Source organism: Micropterus dolomieu, linkage group LG22 (assembly GCF_021292245.1).
Source record: "Micropterus dolomieu isolate WLL.071019.BEF.003 ecotype Adirondacks linkage group LG22, ASM2129224v1, whole genome shotgun sequence".
NCBI classification, from domain to species: Eukaryota; Metazoa; Chordata; class Actinopteri; order Centrarchiformes; family Centrarchidae; genus Micropterus; species Micropterus dolomieu.
The window spans coordinates 1,692,919-1,715,230 of record NC_060171.1 but is presented as its reverse complement, the minus strand read 5'-3'; the positions used below and the strand labels follow the sequence as shown (position 1 = coordinate 1,715,230).

The following is a 22,312-nucleotide window of genomic DNA, read 5'->3' as shown; positions in this document are numbered from 1 at the left end:
ATGCGCTCTGTTGAGCAGTTTGTCCGTTTGGGCTACTGTAGAAACAGGTAAGAGGAGCCGGTTCATTATGTGAGGCCTTTATACACCACTGAAAACATAGTTATAGATATTATATTGCATTTCTGTCAATAGATCCTCCTAAATATTACACACTGAACCTTTAAAATACTCACATGCATCTGTTAAAAGATTAATATTTTATAACGATAATTTGCTGCAGAATGTGTACGTTTACATTTTGATCTAGTACATTTTACTGATAATACTTTTACTTAAGTAACATTTCAAATTCAGGACTTCTGCTGGTGTTTTTAGACTGTGGTGTTACTACTTTTATTTAAGTAAAGGATTCTTTGTTTGGTGGCATTTTAAACCAAAGCGGAGCTGAATTATAACATCAGGTAAACAACGTTTACAAGCACGTGAGCTAATTATCGGGTGTTTGATTCCGGCTGCATGTGGTTAGTGTTTATGAGGTGGAGATGACAGCGGCTCTCTCTCTCTCTCTCTCTCTCTCTCTCTCTCTGTCTCCCCCCTCTCTCTCTGTTCAGTCTGTCGGAGGGTTCAGCGGTGATCAGTTCAGCAGCAGCGGAAGTGGAAAACTTGCAGCAGACGCACACAAACTAAACCCGGCTGCCACCTGCGATGCTGCTGGATGCTGCTCCGTTTTCAAAACTCCTCTTCCCTCTTTTTCTTCTCCTTCTTCTTCCTCTTCTCTTCCCTCTGCTGTCCCGGGGAGACGCGCGCTTTCGCTCTCCGATGTGAGTTCGCCCGTGCGTAATAGTCCGGCTCCGTGCGCGCCGTCATGGCTTATCCTCAGGGTTTCCTCTTCCAGCCGTCCGTGTCTCTGGCTCTGCACTCCTGCCCGTCCTTCGGCTCCGGGGTCATCTTAGGACCGCGGACTGAGGAGCTCGGCCGCTCCTCTTCGGGCTCTGCCTTCGCTCCGTACTCGGGATCAGCGACCTCTCCCGGCTTCAACTCCCACCTGCCGTACGGCGGAGAGCCCCGGGCCGCCGCGACCCTCAGCTCCTTTGTGGTGAGTGTCCGCACCGGAGCGGGTCGGTACACCTGGGTTCTAGTTTGTGATTAAAAAAACCCCCCAAAGTGTTGACTTTCGGTGCGTAATGCAGCTCAGAGCGTGAAAGAAAAGTGTCGCTTTTAAATGTGTGGGTTCGGTTTCAAAGGGTGTTTTTAATTCACTGTGTGAAAGAACATTTCAGTTTCAGAATCGACTGATAAAAGTTTAATTTAAAAACATAGTGTTTCCTCTATTTTTGTCTTTAATGTTTTTAATTTCCATATTTGAATAAAAAATAAAATAAGAAGGTGAAAATAACAAATTCAGATTATTGTTTATTATTGTAACCCTAACCTGAAATCATTTTGTCTTCAATGTTTCTATTTTCTCTAAAATTTTTAATTTAATGTGTTGACTAATTTTTTTAAAGCCAAATATTTTTCATTTAAATTAATTTGTTGAATAAAACCTGCAGCTACAACTTCACATTTAGTTTTTTCCTTTTATATATAATTAATCCAAGAATTACCTGAAACAACTGCAGCACAATCCATCAATATAAACTGACTCCAATAATCTTGTTTGTGTGTGTGAAAACGTTTCAATTAGAAAGATTAGAAAAATAAATGTTGAAATATCCATAATGTGATTTTTAAAGGAAGGTTTCAGCTGGAGTGTTTGTGATGCCCGTGGCCTCGTTTTGGACGTACTGTGCTCAGTGCAAATTAAATTCTGTTTGTCTGTCTGCGTGTTTTAATTAAACCTTTATTTAATGGCGTTAGTCCCGTTAAGATTAGGAATCTCCTTTTCAGAGAGAGCTGCCAAGAAAACAGCTTCAGCTCACGGACGTTAAAGCTGCAGGCAGAAAACACGCTGAAAACAGGCAGAAGATCTCTGGGGTCAAAGATCACAGCTGCGTTCACACGGGAGGGAGAAGGAGTTTTTAATCTTTTCATCATTTCATGTTTCAGACTTCTGGGTACGATCCGTCCTCTGGGATCTCCGGCTCCTTAGATTACCACCCGTTCGGGGCCCTGGGGCCCTACGCGTACGGAGACCCCACCTACAGGAAGAACGCCACGCGGGACGCCACTGCCACGCTGAAGGCCTGGCTGAGCGAGCACCGGAAGAACCCGTACCCCACCAAGGGGGAGAAGATCATGCTGGCCATCATCACCAAGATGACCCTGACTCAGGTGTCCACCTGGTTCGCCAACGCCCGCCGGCGGTTGAAGAAGGAGAACAAGATGACCTGGACGCCCAGAAACAGGAGCGAGGACGAGGAGGAGGAGGACAACATCGACCTGGAGCGCAACGACGAGGACGAGGAGCCGATGAAGCCGAGTAACAACGAGGAGCCGGAGTCGAGGAGCGAAGCCGGTGAGTGAGAGGAGGGAAAGCTTCCAGCAGCAGCAGCAGCAGCTCTGAGCTCGTCTGCAGAGAGAAAATCAATAATCAATTAAAGCCAAAATGACAAATATTTGCTGGTTCCAGCTTCTGAAACGAGTGGATTTCCTGGTTTCCTTCTGTTTTTTGGGTTTCGGACTGTTGGTCAAACAAAACAGGACGTTTAAAGACCAAACGACTGATTAATCGATCAAGAAAATATTCTGCAGATTAATCGATGATAATAATTATCATGCAGCCGTAAACGGCACAGAAACAAAGAGTTGTGCATAAAACTGAAGTCAGGAAAATATATGATCATATACGGCAGTACAGGAAGTATTCAGATCCTTTACTGCAGTTAAAAATACAAGTATTGTTTTGAAAAGTGTCACTTAAATCTAAGCCAAATGTACTTAGAGTAAAAGTACTCATACTGCAGAATATTGGCCCCTGTGAGTGTTTCACTATTATATATTATATTTACAGTTTTACTCAGTTGTTAGTTTATTAAAATGCAGTAAAAGTACTTCAAATATACACATTCATCGTATGTATTCGGGTAATATAACAAGATATTTGAAGACGTCACGTCGTTTTATTGACAAATTCGGATCAAAACGTTTGTGTCTAAATGAATCTGTAAAGTAGGAATCAGATAAATGTAGTGCAGTAAAAAGTAGCGTGACATAGAAATACTCAAGTAAAGTACAAGTCCTGCAAGGACACTTGATCCACTGTTTATACACGTTAAAAACGTTTGGGTCTAAATCTTTTTTAGTGTTTGAAATAAAATCTGATCAGCTGACGTCTTTACTGTGTTGATATCAGTGGTTACTGATTACAGAGAGACAGTAAATAATAAATATAATAAAGAATAAAAAACTTGGAAAGAGGAGAGAAAAGGTGTACTACGTGTATTACTGTAGTAGTGTTGTATAGTGTCAGAAAATGGTGAAATAATCCAAAAACCCAAAGAGACTTTTTTCAGTTTATTTTGAAAATCTTCACATTTCAGATTATTTTATTTTCTGGTTGCTGATCAGCTGTTTGTTGCAGCTGATAATAGTTTTATTGTCTGACTGAATCTGCCGTTTTGTTTGTTGAATATGTGGGAAGGTTGTTGTTTTAATCAAAAGAATCGTTAGCTGCAGCCCGTCATGTCAGTGTGCGTGTTCTCCTGCTGACCACTTCCTGTCCCCTCCAGCTCCTCGCCGCCCCCCCTCCGTTGGAGACTCCTGCGTGTCGGCGTGCAGAGAGGACGGCGGCGACACCGACCGAAGCCTCACCGACCCGGACTTTAAAGACTCCGGGGACCGGAGGCTGCCCCTCCTCCCGGGCCCCACCTCCACAGGGGGCCCTCCTGAAATCGCACCAATCAGAGTGTCAGAGCTGGAGCGGACGTCGAGCCCGTCGCCTAAAGAGCACTCCGACTCCATCCGGGGGCCAAATCCGGCCCCTAAACCCAAACTGTGGTCCTTGGCTGAGATCGCCACCTCGTCGGATAAAAATAAAGGATCTAATGACTCTTCACAGAGCGGGGGCCCGGGACAGCCGCAGGCCCCGGTCCACCACACGTCCACGCCCCGGACCCCGTTCTCACACAGCCCCGCCCTGCCCCGACACCTCTACTACACCTCCCCCTTCATCCCCGGATACTCCAGCTACGGCCCTCTGGGGCCCCTCCACGGCAGCTCACACTTGGCCTCAACGACGCATTTAAACGGATTACACCAGACGATGCTGCAGAGGGCCGAGGCCCTGGCCAGAGACTGCAAACTACGCAGTCAGAGCCAGCTGGACCTGCACGAACTGAAGAAGGGCATGACAAACGTGTAGACCCCGGGGCCCGGAAAACTTTTTATTTACTGGAACCGGTTTGTTGGATTCTCCTCTGAAACGTCCTGGATATCAAAGAAAACTATGAAACACAGACAAAAGGCCCCGCAGAGGCCCCTGACTTTTATTTAGAAACAAATACTGGATTTCAGACGGCGTTTTTCTATGTTGATAAGATGTAATCTTTGTAGTGCGTTTCTGCACAGAACATAAAGAATCATTAAAAGCTAGTTTTATTAATACGGAACTGACCGACTGACGTTTTTCAGTGGAAATTACGCAAAATCAAATCACATCGCTGCACAAAACTGCTCAGGGAAAACACGAACAGGAAGATTATTTTTTAATGAGACGTTCAGAAAAACTGAGTGTCAGGAGAGAAATGACAGTTAATTAAAAAGGAAAAGGTTTTTAAAATCACTGAATTCAGTTTCCTGTTAAAAAGCCCGTTCACAAAGCGGCGCCGCCGAACCAACGCGTTCTCTCTCCCGACTCGTCACCAGTGTCGGGGTAGTTACTCAAAAAAAGTAATGGACTACACATTAGCCTACTAGCTACTTTTTTTAAAGGAGCTATATGTAGTTTTTCAATGAAATTACTTATCTATGAATAAAATTTTCATTGCCTTATTATCAATAGGCTCAAAACTCTGTTTTCTCTGTTGCTTGCATCAGACACTATTCTGCGATAAATGGGAGGTCACCGGGTCGGATTCAGCCCTGAATAGGACGGGTAGATAACGCAGTAAGAAGTTTATTAGTGTACGGAGAGAGTGAGGAAGGTAGGAAATGGTTTTTCTGAGGGCGACTGGATTAGTTATGCGGATTTAGTATGAATGAAAGCTGAGGGTAAATAAAACCTGAAGGGGGCAGTAATGCAACGCAATGGATGACAGCTGCCGTAAAAACTCAAAGAAGAAGAAGGATTCAGCCCTGTGCGCGCTCCCAGCAAAACAGGCTCCACGTAAGGATCCAAAACAACTATAAAGGTTTATGTGCTGAAGCCCATCAGACCAAACAGGTTCAGATGATGTCGAGTAAGAACACGGTGAACATGCAGAGTCGAACGTTAACTTATCCGGTGCAAAGTTGTAACGCTTTCCATATTAGTTCACCAACTAACGCGACCCATGTTACCATCCTGTCTACCACCGGTATCATGTCAAAGTGTTGGTTGTTCGCTGCGCTGAATGAAGTAACGTTACGGCGCCGGTGTTGATCTGCCTCTGAGACGGGAACGTTGAAGTAACGGAGCCTGAACATGTCTGGAGAAAAGCCGCAGCCTGCGTGCTGGTGATTTCTGTATGAAAGTGTTTCGGATTATTCATGAATTCAAGCGAGCACGCGTACGAGCACACGCCTGGTTGCAATCCGCACCGCTAGTGGCCGCTGGAAACTCCATAATGCCCCTTTAAACTAATACCTTACTTTACTAGATTACTCACTGCTGAAGGTAACTAGTTACATTACTTTTGGATTACTGCGTAACATCACCTGCAATGCACAATAACAAGTTACACCTCATATTATAATGAGGACATACACTTTGTAATATTATGCTCTTTAATATTACAAAGCTGACAACAAAGTTGTGAACATCAGCCCGGCATTTGTCAAGAGAAGAACAAGGCTACAGTACAGCCAGTGGCGCCCTCAGAAAGGTTTCCTAGGGGTGGCCACTGAAAATCCTTCCACTAAACCAAAAGCCAGAAATTCTATTATGCAGCATACAGACTAGTTCAATACTACGTAAAAATATGAGTTAAGGAATCACAGACTGAATTCCTTTGGTTTCTTATTTTACAGTTAAAATTGTCTTAATGTCCACAGACCTAAAACCAGTTCAGTTCACAGTCCATAAAAATCCTGTTTGATGTGTTATCTCTGTGTGTTGGGCAATTAATTGTTCTTTAAATAGGCAAGTTGACCTTTTCCTTAAAAAGACAAGTACAGCTTTTATTTGTAGGAGTGCATTGACGAGGAGGAACAAAACATTTACTGGGAACAACTCAAGATTACAGACATCATGGAACTTAAATATATATTTCAATTCAAATTGAAATATACGATATGTGTCTGTATAGAGTTGTGTAATTATTTATTAACGTACTATTTCACAAGTTTGGTGTTATTCTTCTTACAAACATCTACGATAGATATTCGTGAATATCCCATTTTTTTAACCACCGATTTGACCAGTGTTATATTTCTATGTAAAAATGGCACCAACTATTTCAAAACACAGATACCAGTAAAACTACAATACTCTCTCTCTTGCTTCTGTGTTTTTTAACATGTCAACAGACAGCATGGCTCCACAAAACACAGCGAGAGGGAGGAGTTTATTCACACAAGTTACAGTATCACCGTCACAAACCTAAATTAAGAATTTTTTATTTAAGCCGACACAACCAAGCTCAGAACAGATGAGCCTACAGGGCCACAAGCAAACAGCAGTGGGCTCAACACCAATGAAGTCAACAAGGACGCGCACGGACAAGGTTTTAGGGATCCAGAGATCCTGCGATCATAATGGAAAGACTGTCCGCCAACATATATCCCATTCCCAGCTCCACCTTTCATACAGCAGCGAGCAGCAAACTGGCCTAATAATCCCGAATAATGAGGCAAAATGAAAGTGGCTATATGACAACAGCCGTCATCCGTAGCCTGGGCCCCGTTTCAGAAAGCAGGTTCAACAAACTCTGAGCTGTCAAACTCCGGGTTTATCGTTTCAGAACAGCTGATCAACTCTGAGTATGTTGAGCCTGATGGAAACGCGTGCATGGGGATGAAAAAAAAGCCTCATCAATGGAGCTCTGCTACTACGAATCACCATGGCAACGGGTAAATAAAGGCGGAGCCTCCATTTTAATCAGCTGGAGCTAGAAATATGAACGCGGACCCTGATTGGCTCTAAAACGCAGGAGTGGAGGATCGATTCGTTAACAATATTACATTTTATACAACGTTGCTCATTCATTATTTACCAGACTGGAATTTCCTTAATGAACGATAAAGAGCTCAAATTCTCCTGCAGCCTGTTATTCATTTTAAAAAGCTGCAGGCCTGTTTATTCATTTTTAAAAAGCTGCAGACCTGTTTATTAATTTTTAAAAAGCTGCAGGCCTGTTTATTCATTTTAAAAAGCTGCAGGCCTGTTTATTCATTTTAAAAAGCTGCAGGCCTGTTTATTCAGCTGCAATAACTGAAGATGAAAAAATTAATCGAACAGATTAGACACAGTTTAGGCTCCTCATGGACGTGTGGTTGTAAAGTGACAGTCCGACTGTATGGCTATTATTTTTTTGCAATGTAAAATGTGTCTAGGTTCAAACTGACTGTGAAATTTTAGACGTCTTTGTCACATTAATAAAACCTGGCTCATTTTGTATTTTATGAAATGCTGTCAAAACACATTCAGACTATCAGCAGATAATGAAAAACTCACTTTTAAACTACATTTATTTGTTTCAGCTGCAGCACAGTCATCCTCACTCAGAGATATTCACATCATATCCAGCTGATAACTACGACAGGAAGGTTCAATCAGTGCGACTACAAGATGAGAGATTACTGTTCACTGATCAGTTTCAACAGCATACTGTAGCTCACGGTAAGTGTTTTCGTGCAACTGTTGCCAGCCTGACTGCTGCCTTAATGTCCACAGAGTCACTGTGTTATAAAGGACAGTGTAGCTTATAGATTTGATTCTGTGCTGAGGATAAATCCACGATGTCCAAAGATAACTCTCTGTCCATACATCGATGACAGATTGGTCATAAAAGCATCATGTTCAAGATCATGTTTGGGTAAAAAAAAAAAAAATTATAGCCTATTTAACATAATTTTGATGTTTCTAAAGACCTAACTGTGTTCCAGTATGTGCTTTGATGTGGACAGTCTTCAGGCTCTGCAGGAGGAGTCAGAGAGAAACTCAGCCTTGGTTATAAACCTCCATCCGAGCAGGTCAGGTTCACAGCATCAGTTGCCGGAGTTACAGACCTAGAGTTTATCTGATCTCGCTCTCTGAAACCGAAAACCCAGAGTTTCCCTCATCTCGGGCTCAAGTTACTCAGAGTTTTCACTAAACCCGCTTTCTGAAACAGGCCTCTGGTCTCAACCGGTCCAGCACAACAGTTTGCCCCTGCAGAGACCAGCAGCAGAGTCAGGATGATAAAAGATGCCTTCACTCACCACAGAAAGGCCCGGCGGTTTCTCCTCTGCGCAGACTTCTGGCTGACTGAAGTTTTCCAGACAGTCCGGCGACTCGTCGCGACCCTGCAGGGTTTGTGATGCTGCTCACTGGAGCGTCTGTTTACTTCCTGATGTTTACCCTTCTAAGTAACGTTGAGCCCAGTTTCACAGCATCGTCCAGGTGACTCTGATCCCGCCCCTTACCAATCACAATTTTAGACACATGATTGCCATCTACATGGACGAATCGGAGGCCTCTCTTAAAATAAACATCATATTACAGCTCAGGGTCAGAGGTTACTCTCTTAAAGTGGCCTAATGTGACAACACTTGTATGCTGCTATTCACCTTTTAAAGAGGTGGTGTTCTGCTCATTTTCAGGTTCAAAGTCTGTGCTGCCTTGCAGAAAAATGCTACCATAGCGCAAATCGATAGACTCGACTCTACTCGGCTCTGCTCCCTCTAGCACCCAGAGATAGCGCGTAGCTGGTCGTCATAGCGACGCCACACACAACTGCCGAGACGTGATGTTCAATGCGACACACCAGCGACCCACACGGCTTTCTCTTTTTTAAGTTAAAACGTTTGCACCTTCCTCAGGATGTAAAGACAGATAAGCGGTATGAAAACCTTCCAGCTGTGTTTTCCTCTGCCGTTGTTGCTGCAGCGGTCTGTGTGACGGCGGGAGCAGAGGGCTCTGTGAGCGGGCGGCTGGACGGCCGGCCTCACACGCTCCTCCCGCGGGTCACAGCAGGCTTCTCGCGGAGCTCCTCAACTCCGAAAATATTCAAACACATTTTTGTTCCGCTTCTCGTTAAACTGTCAATATTGGAAATCCACACAGCTGATTTCACCTCAAAACTTCTCAGAAGTGGTTTTAGTGATGAAATAACACACGAAAACTGTAAAATATAAAACTTTCTGTTGCCTCTGTCTGGTGCAGCAATGATGATGCAGTGAATAGTGAATATCCTCTCTGACCAATCAGCAGTCTGTCGTGTTTTCACGTTACATTTTAGTATCACCTCAGCTCACTTGGAACCTCGAAGGAGGTGACACGAAAAAAAGTAAAAAAAGTACCTGGAAGCAGGTACAGGTGCAACTTTTCTACAATGGAAAACCAACCAAAGGCGAGTCGAGCCAAAGGGCCTCCGCTCAGACTAGCTTGGTTTGAGGGCCTGAGCCCGCCAGCCGCTTGGCGAGCGTTATGACGCGTTTTCATTGTGACGTCACAAGTACAGGAAGTGAAGGGCTGGACTACAAACGAACTGTTTTCAGTTCAGAGCAGAGTTTTCTGTGGGAGATGGGAACTCCCTTTGGGCTTTTTCTCTTTGCAAACCTGTTACATGCACAAAAAAAGATATAAACTCAATAAAGGAGAGGGGACAAGCCAAAAAGCAGAATATGACCTCTTTAACTCAACTGTAGGGGTTACAGAATATATACAGTATATAGCATTTTATACATATGCTCCGTGCCAGTGGGGGACACTGGGGTGGCCACCCATTTTCTTGGTGTGGCCGTGCCCCCCCCCCCCCGGCGGCGCCATTGAGTACAGTACTATAATGCTTAGAACTTTAATTGGACATTTCATTTAGTTTTTAAATAATGAATTTCATTTCAACATAACCTAAAATAAGTTGTCTCTCCAACCAGTGCAAATGTTAATTTGTTGAAAATAATATCAATAAAAAAATAAGACACTGGCCCTCATCACAATATCAGATGATGCCGAGACTTCAAAGGAAAAACTTATCATCTGTAATTGTACTCTGATCTGTGCAGTTAACAGACCAAACCCACACAACAGACTTACTGTAGCTCACCAGCTGAACTGTGGCTTTAAAGTAGATTATTCCCTCTGACTGGACACGCTTATCAAAGAAGTGGTTATACATGATGAGCAGGAGTCTCTCAAACCGTTTGTCAGACAACATGGTCCTCCTCGGAGTCAGCACGAGACAGCCCAGGCTAAAGAGCCTCGCCACGCTGTCCATACCAACGTAAACCCTGCTACTGCTGAGTGACTGAAGCTAAGCAGGTTTGGGCTTGGTGTGCCAGTAGGGGGCAGTCTTCTCAGAGGTCGGAAAAGTGTTTCGCAAAAACTCACGAAAAGCGACGTTTGACTTATTTTTCTCTCCTCCCGTTATGCAGAAATGTAGTCAGCAGTAATGTGTTACTTTGTAGCCCAACCGCCTCCTTACTCTTTCCTGTTAAACATCATATACCTGCCTTTACCATCACAAACTGACGCTACAGGGCTTCCCACACTGCGCTGAACTATGGCGCTACAGGGATCCCCAGAGCGTTACAAACTGACAACGATGGGCCTTGACAGAGACGTTTTATAGAGGAGACACGCCACTCAATCACGTCCTCAACACAACTCTATGGGGAAAGACCGTAACGACGAAGATGCCGGTTGTCCCGCCCCTCCCGCTAGAAAGCCAATCGTCTGCTTTTAACAGCCAAAGCGGGAAACATATTTCAGCCAATCGTGTGGCTCCACTGACGTAAGGGTTCGTTTTACTTCTACTGCGCATGTGTGGAAAAGGTGACGCATGCAGAAGTACAATTGGTCGGGGAAAACGCTTTTTAAACCTTATTTTGGGGCAAAGTCGTCAAACTTTTTCAGCGATTTCTATCAGATTTTGCTGCTGATTCTATTGGTGTAGTTTTTATGTCCCAGTGAAAGTGCAGATCAGACTCTCTGCCCATTCAGTCAGACAGGAGCCCGGTCTTGTTAGTCCGATACAGCTGCCCGGAGGCGTTGTCAAGATGGCGGCCGAGTGGCATGACTTTGGCCTTGACCATGTGTCCATATGTGACGAGTCGGGTAGTGAGAACGGGTTGACCAAAAGGGGGCCACGGCCCCCCTGATACAATTGCTGGCCCCCACACTGGCCTCCTTGCAGTTCAAATATGCATAATATGCTATTAAATCAAATCATTAATGTCTATTTTTTTTTATAAAAGTAGAAACAGACAGGTGGGGAGTTAAACTCATCGGTAGTTTAACTCATCGCGAACCAGAATCTGGACTAAAGCCTCCTCAGGGGGCGCCGCAGAGCTGGAGGGGAGGCAAAGCAGCGGCAGGAGGTCATCAATTAACAATTATTGTTATCATTATTGTACCTATATCACCGGGCAAGTGAATTAAGAACAGATTCTAATTTGCACTAACGACCTGACAGAAGACAAAGGCCTCCTGAAGGGAACGGGTACAGAAGACGTAGGACAGCAACAAACCTTAAAAACCATTCAGGCACAAAGACACAGAATAATTAAACACTGACAACAATCTACAGAGAGTAGACGATACAACAAATGGAACAACAGTTAAATGACATGATCAAGACAGCAGCAGGGCAACAGATAACAACAACACATGAAGCAGGTCCAGGTTTCTTTGAGTAAGCTGCTGATTTTTCCTTTAAATGTGGCCGTAGTTACCAGAGCAGAGAGTTTTAGTGTTTCTTGCAGTTGGTTCCACTGAGTGATGTGTTTGCTGTGGGGATTTATAACCGGATGTGACTAGAAGAGCAGGTGCTGTAGGAGGAGGAGGGATCAAGTAGACATCTCGAATAGATTTGGACTGTAAATACGCTCAACTATTAAAGGTGGGATATTTTTTTTATTATCTACATGTCAGTTAGGTAATATTGACGTGCACGTAACAGAGACGTGTTTCCCCTATATTCAGCGCATCGCCACTGCTGAATGAAGAGCGCCACTACTAAAATATCACATGATCATTAATATCTATGTGCACTAATGATTTTCAAACTAGGGCTGAACGATTTTGGAAAATAATCTAATTGAATTTTTTTAACCAATATTGCGATTGTGATTTAATATGCAATTATTTTTTAAGATCTTTATCTTCTGTATTATTCAAAACGTCTGACCATCACAATATCAGATAGATTAAACAAACACTGTCGTTTCTTGTAGATCAGGTCTGTGTTATGATGAAATTAGGTGATAAATTATTATTATGAGCAATGGTGGAGAAGAAGTATAAAATAATAAAAATATGAGAAAGATAATTTGAGAGTCAAGTCATGGCATTAAATAATATGATATAATATCATCGGGTCGGCCTACAGACCACAAGAAAAAGCCAGTTCACCACAGTGTGTTATACAGTAAGTGCTCAATACAAACCCACAGTTCAACCTCCAATTAATGCGTCTTTATCTCAGTTCACATCTCCCAGGAGTCCGTCTCTCAACAAAAAACTCAAAAAATACTCAGTTTCAGGTTCAATTCAAATGTTGGCCAACGAAAATAAAACCAAGTGACGCCTCTTGTGTTTATAGATATATATTTATAGATATATAGATATTTCCTGAGCTGACTGGTGGCCGTGTCACAATAGGCTTACCTTCCTACACCTGTCTTTCTGTTGTGCATCTTTCCTGTCTGTCTATGCGGCGGATGGCCCGACGACTTCACACAACACCAAGTTAAAAATGTGTTGTTACCATTAACGACTGTCAACCCTCCCCACGATGACAAAGCATGGAGAAGGAGTGTTGGAAAGATGCTTACGTTGATTTCAACTCTTAGTGTTTGTATGCGGGTGTTTTAATAGGAATGTGGACTTGACTACAACACTAGTAACAGGTTTGCAAAGTGAAAAAGCCCAAAGTGAGTTCCCATCTCCCACAGAAAACTCTGAACTGAAAACAGCTCGTTTGTAGTCCAGCCGCTTCCCTTTCATCCCTGTGACGTCACAGGGATGAAAGCTAAACGTGCCTCATATAACGCTCGCCAAGCGGCTCCTCCGACACGCCCTCAGAAACAGCGAGCTGCAGCACACAGCTCTCCTCTCCCTTCCAAACACTAGCTACCCTCCAGGCAGTCAGTGGACATAAAGTTGTTCCTGTGATGTAGAGACAGAGCTCAGTTAAAACTTTATGGATACAGATTAATAACTCGCCGCTCTGAAACTCTCGCTCCAGTCCGGCTGAACCCGAGCCGTTTACCGGCTTCTCGCCGACCCGCCCTTCTCTGCTTCTGATTGGCTAGTAGTCCTTAACTAGGAACTGAGCATGTGCAACTCCCAACAAAGATCATTTAGAGACAAGATGCATCACTCCATAGCTAAAACGAAGCCTTCAACACAGGCTGAAAAGAGGAGCTGCAGCAATGTGCAGTACGACAAAAATATAACCATGTAAACCTGCTCTGGTACAACCTCTAAATAAGATTTTGAACCTGAAAATGAGCAGAATACCACCTCTTTAATTTCATCTAAAAACTACATATAAACCCTTTAATTGAGAGAAGAGATGTGACGTATTTTGGTAACATATCATTTATATTTGTTCTGCATTAAGTTTCCTTTAAAACGAGCTGAACGAGATGAAATGAAGGCGTCGAGCTGCACGTGGTTGCTTGACACATATTCATTTTCTGACGAGAGGACTGAGGAGCAGCAGCCACATGTCATCAGATGAATCTAACGAGATGTTTTCTTCACCACAAACGCACACTCTGTATGAGTAGGTAGCATTAAGCTGCCCATTGAGCTCTAACAGCTGACAAACAGGAGGGAAACGCTGGAAGCTGACTGAGAGAAAATCAGCAGCTAAGAGGCTTACATTTTTATTTTTTTTTTTTACATCTTTTACATTTTCTTGGGGCATCTTTGAGGAATTAATTGTGTAAATTTCAGATGGAGTTGCTTCTCTTTTGATCCTGATCCTACAGCAACAAACACGGGGAGTGTGCAGCGGCGTAAGCTCCGTGCGCTCGCCATAATAACACGGAGGGAGAGTCTAATCTCTGAACTGAGAGGCCACGTTTCATGTTCTCGAGTCTGTGAGGAGGAAGAGGAGGAGGAGGAGGATGTTGTGAGCCCCAAGGAGAAGGTTTTTTTTATTCTGAAGGGTATTCATGTTGATCTGGTGGCTGTTACTCAATTATAGTACTCAAGTACACAGATGAGGGACTTCACTATATTTATCAGCTTCTATGCAGATGTGACATTAAAATTGTGAGATAACATGAAACCTCTCTGCAAAATCTCAACTTTTCAGGATGTCTAAGAAGAAAAAACTGCATTTCTTGTGTTTAAATGCCAAAAGTTTAAAAAGTATGTTTTTATTTCACTTAAAATCACTGTGTGGAGGATTTCTATTTTCACAGCCGCCTGAAAGGAGACATGTTGCATTTAAATGAACAAGTGCATTTTATTTAAGTATTTTACTAAAATTAACTGCATTCCAGTACCCTGCTTGAGTAAATGTACTCAGTTATGTCCCTCTGTAGTAAAAGTACTCTAGACTAAAAGAAGAGCTCCTAATTCATCACTAGTTTGGATAAAGTCTTCAAATTTACTTAAATAAAAAACAAAAATCACATTTTGTCTGAAACGTAAATAAAAACACATACTGGCTGGAAAATCATAAATGAAAGAGTCTCTAAATTGGAGATTTCTTGACTTGATAACAGATTTGTAGACATTACCCAGTATTTTAGAGCATCTTCTTAATCTGAACTGAGAGCATGAAAATCCCCAAAATCTCAAATTTGAAGGATTTTTTGTTAACTCCTTTAATTCTGTTTATGATTTTACAGCCTGCAAAATGTGATAGTAGAACATTTACTTTTTTTTAATTTAAGTAAATGTGAAGCCTTTATCCACTAATAGTTATGAATTATGAGCTCTTCTCCAGATGTATTACACTGCACCAGACTCCTTGAAGAAAATCAACGATTTAAAATCAAAATTTATTTTGAACAATTGCATTTTATTTAAGTAGGCCTATTTTACTGAAGTGATATGAATGATATGATGTATAAATGAATGATATCCTTGAATAAATGTACTCAGTTATGTCCCTCAGTAATCGCCATGACAAACTTGTGAAAATACTTAAAATGCAACTGTTCATAATCCATTTTGATTTTAAATCGTTGATTTATCTCGAGTCTGGTGCAGTATAACGCGTCTGGAGAATTAATTAATAAATAGTGGATAAAGGTTTTAGACTTTATTCAGTATTTTACTGATCTGAAAGCATGAAAATAGTATATATGTTTAAATTATTTCATTTCAGATCTCCATTTTACACCATTTCCATTTCCACTACAGTTTGAAATTAGCCATTTTATTAAGTACTTTAATTGCACAATGTGATTGCGGAACATTCATTTTTATTATTTAGGTATTTGAAGACTTCATCTACTACTAGTGATGAATTATGAGCTCTTCTCCAGATGTATTACACTGCACCAGACTCCTTAAAGAAAATCAACGATTTAAAATGAAAATCAATTCCATCCAACACACATCAAACATTTGAATTTTCTTTCTAAATGAATTGTGATGTGTGGATTTGTGTTGATGTTTAACACTTACAGTAACTGAACAGTGATGATTTTATTCTTTGTCAGGAAATCTCACCCGGGGCCCGAGCCACCTCGTCTAATATTGATTAACAGAGGAGGTGTGTGTGCGGTGGGAGACACACATAAATAATGAATGGCTGACAGAATATATTGATCAGTTTAAATAAACCTCAGCTGTGAAGGCTGAAAAAGGAGATGTTTTATTTTATACACTGTTCGTGTGTTTGTCTGCCGCAAAATAAACTGAACTGGAAAATCAGGTTTCAAAAATATACAAAGGTTCTAAAACTGTTTTAAGAAGATCAGGTTTCAAAAATATACAAAGGTTCTAAAACTGTTTTAAGAAGTTCAAATTCACTCATCTTTAGACTTTACAATCTGTCCAGCATACAAGTCCCTCTGTCCTGTAGTGTAACCACATCGGCTGACTCAAGACGTGAACTCATTGTAGACTTTGTGGCTGTGTGGACGGAGTCAGATATTCCATTGTTAAAAATTAAAACACAAGTCAGGTCAAGCTTTGTAAACAAGGGGAATTGCTGCCCGGTCGGACCCACCGTGTGTTCAGCAGCATGTGGAGGCTGTTAAGTATTGTCCCTAGTATTCTGTTATCTTACTGTTGCAATACATTTACCCGCATAAATAACTGCACATGTGAATATTTCTAAATGCATATTTGCACGATACATCAGATTCATTAATATTTATTCAATTTGTAATATTTTCTAACAGAAATGTTTAAAGTTTTATTCACCACATGATTACTCAGTCTTTCTGATTACAAAATGTGCTTAAATTGTAAAACACAGAATAAACTTTAATCTGAAAACAAGGAATCTGGCAAAATTTAAAACAGATTTCACAGGGTCACTGGTCCTGTTGCCCAGTTTTTGAACGTAGCATAACTGTAGTAAAACCATCAGGAGGTAGAAACTTTAGCAGTAAAAATGGTAAAGAGGAAGGGAAAAGGTGACGAGCCTAAACTGTGACGACTCCACGTATCCGTAACATGCTACGACACTAGTGGTATTGGGGGGGTCTACCCGCTGAAATAAATCCTAGAGGAAAAACTGCTAACTATGGTGAAAGACAAAACACTACATGTCATACAGCACCAAATTTCATCCCTCCCAGCCAGTTCAGACTTCCTCAAACTCCCCAAGTGACTCCACATTGCCCCCCCGGTCCTGTACAGTCTGCTTCCTGTAAGCCTCTTGTATCCAGCTGCGTGTTTACACCGAGCTAAATGCTGTCAGACAACATGGAGCATGTTAGTGAGCCGGCGAGAGGCCCAGCCGTGGGCCGTCGAACCCCCGGGACTGGCAGATTGTTGTGATGCCACTCAACCCTCCTACCACGCTGCTGCTCTGCCCTCGCCTCCTGGTTCATCCCTCCAACAGCCACAACAGCTGGGCTCACAGGCAGACCAGCAGACAGCTCCCTGCAGCTCCCCGTAATGTGCTGTCCCTCAAAATACACCACTGTCCCCAGTGACGCTCCCACTGCAGCCACTGGGACTAAACCAGTCTGCTTTGTTTTTAGAGCCACGCTGTTTGACCCTCTGTTCTGCTGGAAACCTGCAAATACTGAAGCCCCAGTTGGTTCTGAGTCACAGAATGAATCATTTTAGCCGTCGTTCTGAAGGTTTTTTCTGTGACCTGAAGGGGATCAATGAAGGAACATCTTAAAATCCGTGTCTGATTGGTCTGTTAGTGCTGTCTTGTTAATGCATTGGACTGTATTTTTTGCTGCTGTTTGACCCTTGGCTCAATTTTCAATTCTCCAAGAAGTTTTAATGCAATATGACTTCCAAATTAAATAAAGGCAAAAAGCTGACTGTGTATAAAATAGTTAAAACTAATATCAAGTACTTAAACTAGCTAACTGTATGACTTTTAGAATACATTTACATTTACTCATTTGGCAGACGCTTTTATCTAAAGCGACTTACATTTGAGGAAGCATCAACAAAGTATCAATACAGCAAGAGATTTTACAAACTAGTAAGAGCAGCAATAAATACTAAAAGTAGTTAACTGTGTATAAAGTGGTTAAAACTAATATGAACTAGTTCAAACTAGTTAACCCTGTATAAAATAGTTAAAATAAGCTAACTGTACAAAGTAGTGAAAACTATCTAACTCTGTATAAAATAGTTTAAACTGTGTATATAATTGTAAAAACTAAAGTAAAGCTAACTGTATAGTTAAAACTAGTTAACCATGTATGAAAAAGTTAAAACTAGCTGTGTATAAAATAGTTAAAACTAGCTGTAAGTAGTTATAACTAGCTAACTGTATAAATTAGTTAAAACTAATTGTATAAAGTAGTTAAAACTAGTTAACTGTACAAAGTAGTTAAAACAATCTAACTCTGTATGAAATAGTTTAAATTGTGTATAAAGTAGCTAAAACTGTGTGTAAAATAGTTAAAACTAATGTTAACTGGATAAAGTTGTTAAAACTGCCAGAAGTTAAAACTAGCTGTATATGAAGTAGTTAAAAATAGGAAATAGTTGAAACTAACAGTAAGAAGTTAAAACTACACTGAACAAAATTATAAAGGCAACACTTTTGTTTTTGCCCCCATTCATCATGAGCTGAACTCAAAGATCTGAGACTCTCTATGTACACAAAAGGCCTATTTCTCTCAAATATTGTTCACAAATCTATCAAAATCTGTGTTAGTGAGCACTTCTCCTTTGCCGAGTTAATCCATCTACCTCACAGGTGTGGCATATCAAGATGCTGATCAGACAGCTTGGGGATTGCACAGGTGTGCCTTAGGCTGGCCTCAATAAAAAGCCTTAGGCTGGCCACAATAAAAGGCCACTCCAAAATGTGCAGTTTTTGTGTACATAGAGAAAGTCTTAGATCTTTGAGTTCAGTTCATGATGAATGGGGACAAAAACAAAAATGTTTTGGGTTTATAATTTTGTTCAGTGTAGCTAACTGTATAAAGTAGTGAAAACTTTGTAGAAAGTACTTAAAACTGTGTAAACTAGTTAAAACTAGCTAACGTTGTATGAAGTAGTTAAACTGTGTAAACTAGCTCTTTATAAAATAGTTAAAAATATTTGTGTATAAAGTATCTAAAACTAGCTAACTGTAAATATTAAAAACTGTGTATAAAATAGTTCAAAATAACTGTGCACACTTGTACTACTACTTGTACGCATATTATTGTACTGTAAGGATCGGAGAAACTTGTCCTACTACCTCCACTAACTGACTGTTTGTTTTGTAGTATCCAGAGAATTGGATCACTCGTCAGGATCATCTGATGCCTCAGCATATTTAACTCTAATAATGAAATACCACTCATAAAATACAGAAGCTGCCGTTTGCTGCCATGGTCTTGGTAATTTTGCCATATTAGTGTTTTAATACAGATTAACTCTACTGCTAACAAGAGTTAAAGAGTACAGAGCAACATGAGCTCAGAGAGACTGTGTCAACCATCAACCAGTGTTGAACAATTATTTATATTACCAACATAAAAAACAAATATATATGATAATGATGTTCAGAGTATTCATCGTATACTTCCTCATTAGGTACTAATGTGTCTGTCCTATTTTATTTCCTGATGTTTTCACATGTGTGTTTTTAAAGTGTAAAGTTTTTAACTCACCACAACTGACTGTTATATTTCACTGAATCAATCTGCCTCCACCCACACATGCAGATGAGCTTTCAGGGTGACATCAGTGTATTTGTACAGGTTAAATAAACAATGTAATAAAAATAATAATGGTGTTTTTTGGTCATGAGAAGCAGGTGGAAAGTCTAAACATACAGAATGAGGTCATGAAAATACAATAATACTTCATGTTTAATTCACAGCTGCTTCCCCTGACTTTGCTGTGCTTGGAGCGCCCCCTACTGTCACACAGCAGGATCAAACATCAGAAATGACATCCATCCCATATGAATCAATTTCATTGTTTACATAAGGTTAATTTAACATATACTAATAATTAATGATAAATTCAGTTGCAATAAAATGTAACTTAAGATTATTCATCAAAAGCAAAGGAACAACACAAGGAGGACTGCAACTAATGATCATTATTTATGAATCTACAGATTATTTCCTCCCTATTAATCATTTGGTTAAAATATTCACTTGACTGTGATTTAAGACCCTGAAAAACTGCAGATTACATCATCTCATCAGAACCTTGGTATTTTTGCTTGAAAGAAGTTGCTGATAAATTTTATTTTGTTCAATCTAAATTGACGAGTGGACTAATAGTTGCAGCTTTAATCAAAAGAGACTTAACTCAGCCGTGTTTTGTACACAATTCAGTGAGTTTAACGTATACTGTAGGGCTGCAGCAAAATAAAAATAAAAGTGTAGAATGAAATTTAAAGCCAACATGAGAGCTGATGGTGCAGAGAGTCGGAGTGAAGGTGTGAATAAAGCCGGTGCTGAGTCTCCTCCTGCAGGCTGCTGGAGGTTTGGCTGTAGCTGTGTGACAGATGGTGCCATTTGCTTGCAGTCATACCTCCAGTGACCCTGACTGTTGAATATCACACAGCAGGCAGCTGCTCCATGTGTTTTACTAGGCGGCATCCTGGTAGCCTAGCCACCGCTAACCTTCTGTAATTACAAGCAAAACATCCACATGCACTCCCGATTTCCAAAACGTCAAATAAACTGCACCTCGGAGCAAAATGCAACGGTTTCCTGTCAGTTTTGCTTTTTAAAGCTCTTTGTGGTCGTGCAGTTTGTCTGACATGCTTACAGTGCGATTATCTCAGAGTCTCTCCAAAGAGCAGAACAAAAACATTTTAGGATTTTTTAATAAAAACATAATGTGACCTTTCTAACCTTCGGCCCATAGCCCTCACTTCTCCTGTCATGAAAATATTTTAAGGGTTTTCCTAGGTCGCCTAAACAAGTGTCGGCCTTTTCTTTTAGGGGGGGTGTAAGTTCTTGTTTTTATGCTGCATTTTAAGTCACATTGAATCCTTGAATCATATTGTATACACTGTATACCAAACCCACCTACCTCCGCCCAAACCAAGACCAAGTCAAGACCAAGACCAGAGTTTATCGAGACCGAGTCAAGACCAAGACCAGTTCCCCACATTACATGACACACAATAAAATGTGGAATGAGATCAGAGGTGCTTCTCACATTGATCTGAAAGATCCACACTCCCATTAAAACAACCACATACAAACACTAAGAGCTGAAACCAACAGAAGCATCTTTTTTCAACACTCCTTTTCCATGCTGCCCCCCCACCTTACCATCGGTTGCATTTGAAGCAATGTGTTTCACATCCAATCAAAGTTCGGATGTTAACAAATAAATCAGACGATTCAAAAGCAATTTATTGATATTCCCAAAGTTACGGTCTTGACTTGAAATAAAATCCAGAGTCCTAAATGTCCGAGACGAGACCAAGACCATCAAAAAGTGGTCTTAAGACCGATCTCGAGTACTGCAACACTAACCTCAAGAACACCTAATACTTATTTATTCCTGCATCCTTTGCACTCTGATCACTGCACTATTTGTCAATATGTCTATATTTTGTTTATAGTGTGTATATTTGTGTTCTCTATACTGTAGCCTGTGTCTGATTTTATCATTGTATTACTGTATGAGTAACCACATTGTGAGCAATGCACAATCCTGAGTCAAATTCTTCGAATGTTTGCTCATACCAGGCAAATAAATCTGATTCAGAATCAACTGCCAGTTTACTTAGCATAATGTTTTTAGACTTTTCTAGTGCTTTTAATACTAATCAGCTACAAATTTAAGCCCAAACATTTATAAATTTTAAATTACACGCCACTAATGCTTGGATTTTAGATTACCCCAGTTTGTCAGATTTGCTGGAAACAGTACATGAACAGTCGGGTATCTTTCCACATCCAGACATTTTGCCTTTGTTGGTCTTCTTAATCAAGGTGAGAGAAGTTGGTGTGAGTCAAACTTCTTGAAATTAAATGTCGGGAAGACAAAAGAGCTGGTTATTGACTTCAGGAGGCAGAAGGTGGAAGTTCTTCGTGTCATCATTAAAAATCAGCTAACTGAAATCATCCAGTCCTATAAATATCTTTGTGTTTGTCTGAATTGTGAAGTAAACTGGACGAAGAACACAGACACAGAAAAGCCCAGTCGAGGCTTTGATGTAAGCAGAAACCTGCTTTCTACTTTTTACTTTGTGTGTTGGTTTGAAGATGTAAGCTCTTTAAATGTGCATGTGGCTCCTTTTCACCTCAATGATAGATTAATTCATTTTAATTAGAAACTCCGGGACTTTAATGCTCAACTTTCTCCCACGTCTGTGTTCTCTGACGTGTCGACAGAAACTGAAAACTGAATTTTTTAATGAAGATTAAGATTTATTTTTGACTCAGGATCATGGTTCTATGGTACAAATGAAAAACAATCAATGCAGTCCTGAAGAACAGAAGGAGGTCCTGCAGGTGCATTCCTGTCGACACTGACCGCGTCAGGCGAACTCCTGCGGGCGAGTTAATGAGA

The 22,312-nt window shown here is 41.0% G+C and overlaps 1 protein-coding gene across 1 annotated transcript; it reads left to right on the top strand.

The window, feature by feature from the left end:
* Nucleotides 1–521: 521 nt before the first annotated feature.
* LOC123961950 (iroquois-class homeodomain protein IRX-5-like) lies at nt 522–4,490 on the top strand. The gene is made up of 3 exons (XM_046037783.1): nt 522–1,036; nt 1,990–2,398; nt 3,612–4,490. Exons 1-3 carry the CDS (start codon nt 806–808, stop codon nt 4,241–4,243), a joined length of 1,272 nt encoding a protein of 423 aa, XP_045893739.1. The 5' UTR covers nt 522–805; the 3' UTR covers nt 4,244–4,490.
* The last annotated feature ends 17,822 nt before the right edge of the window (nt 4,491–22,312 follow it).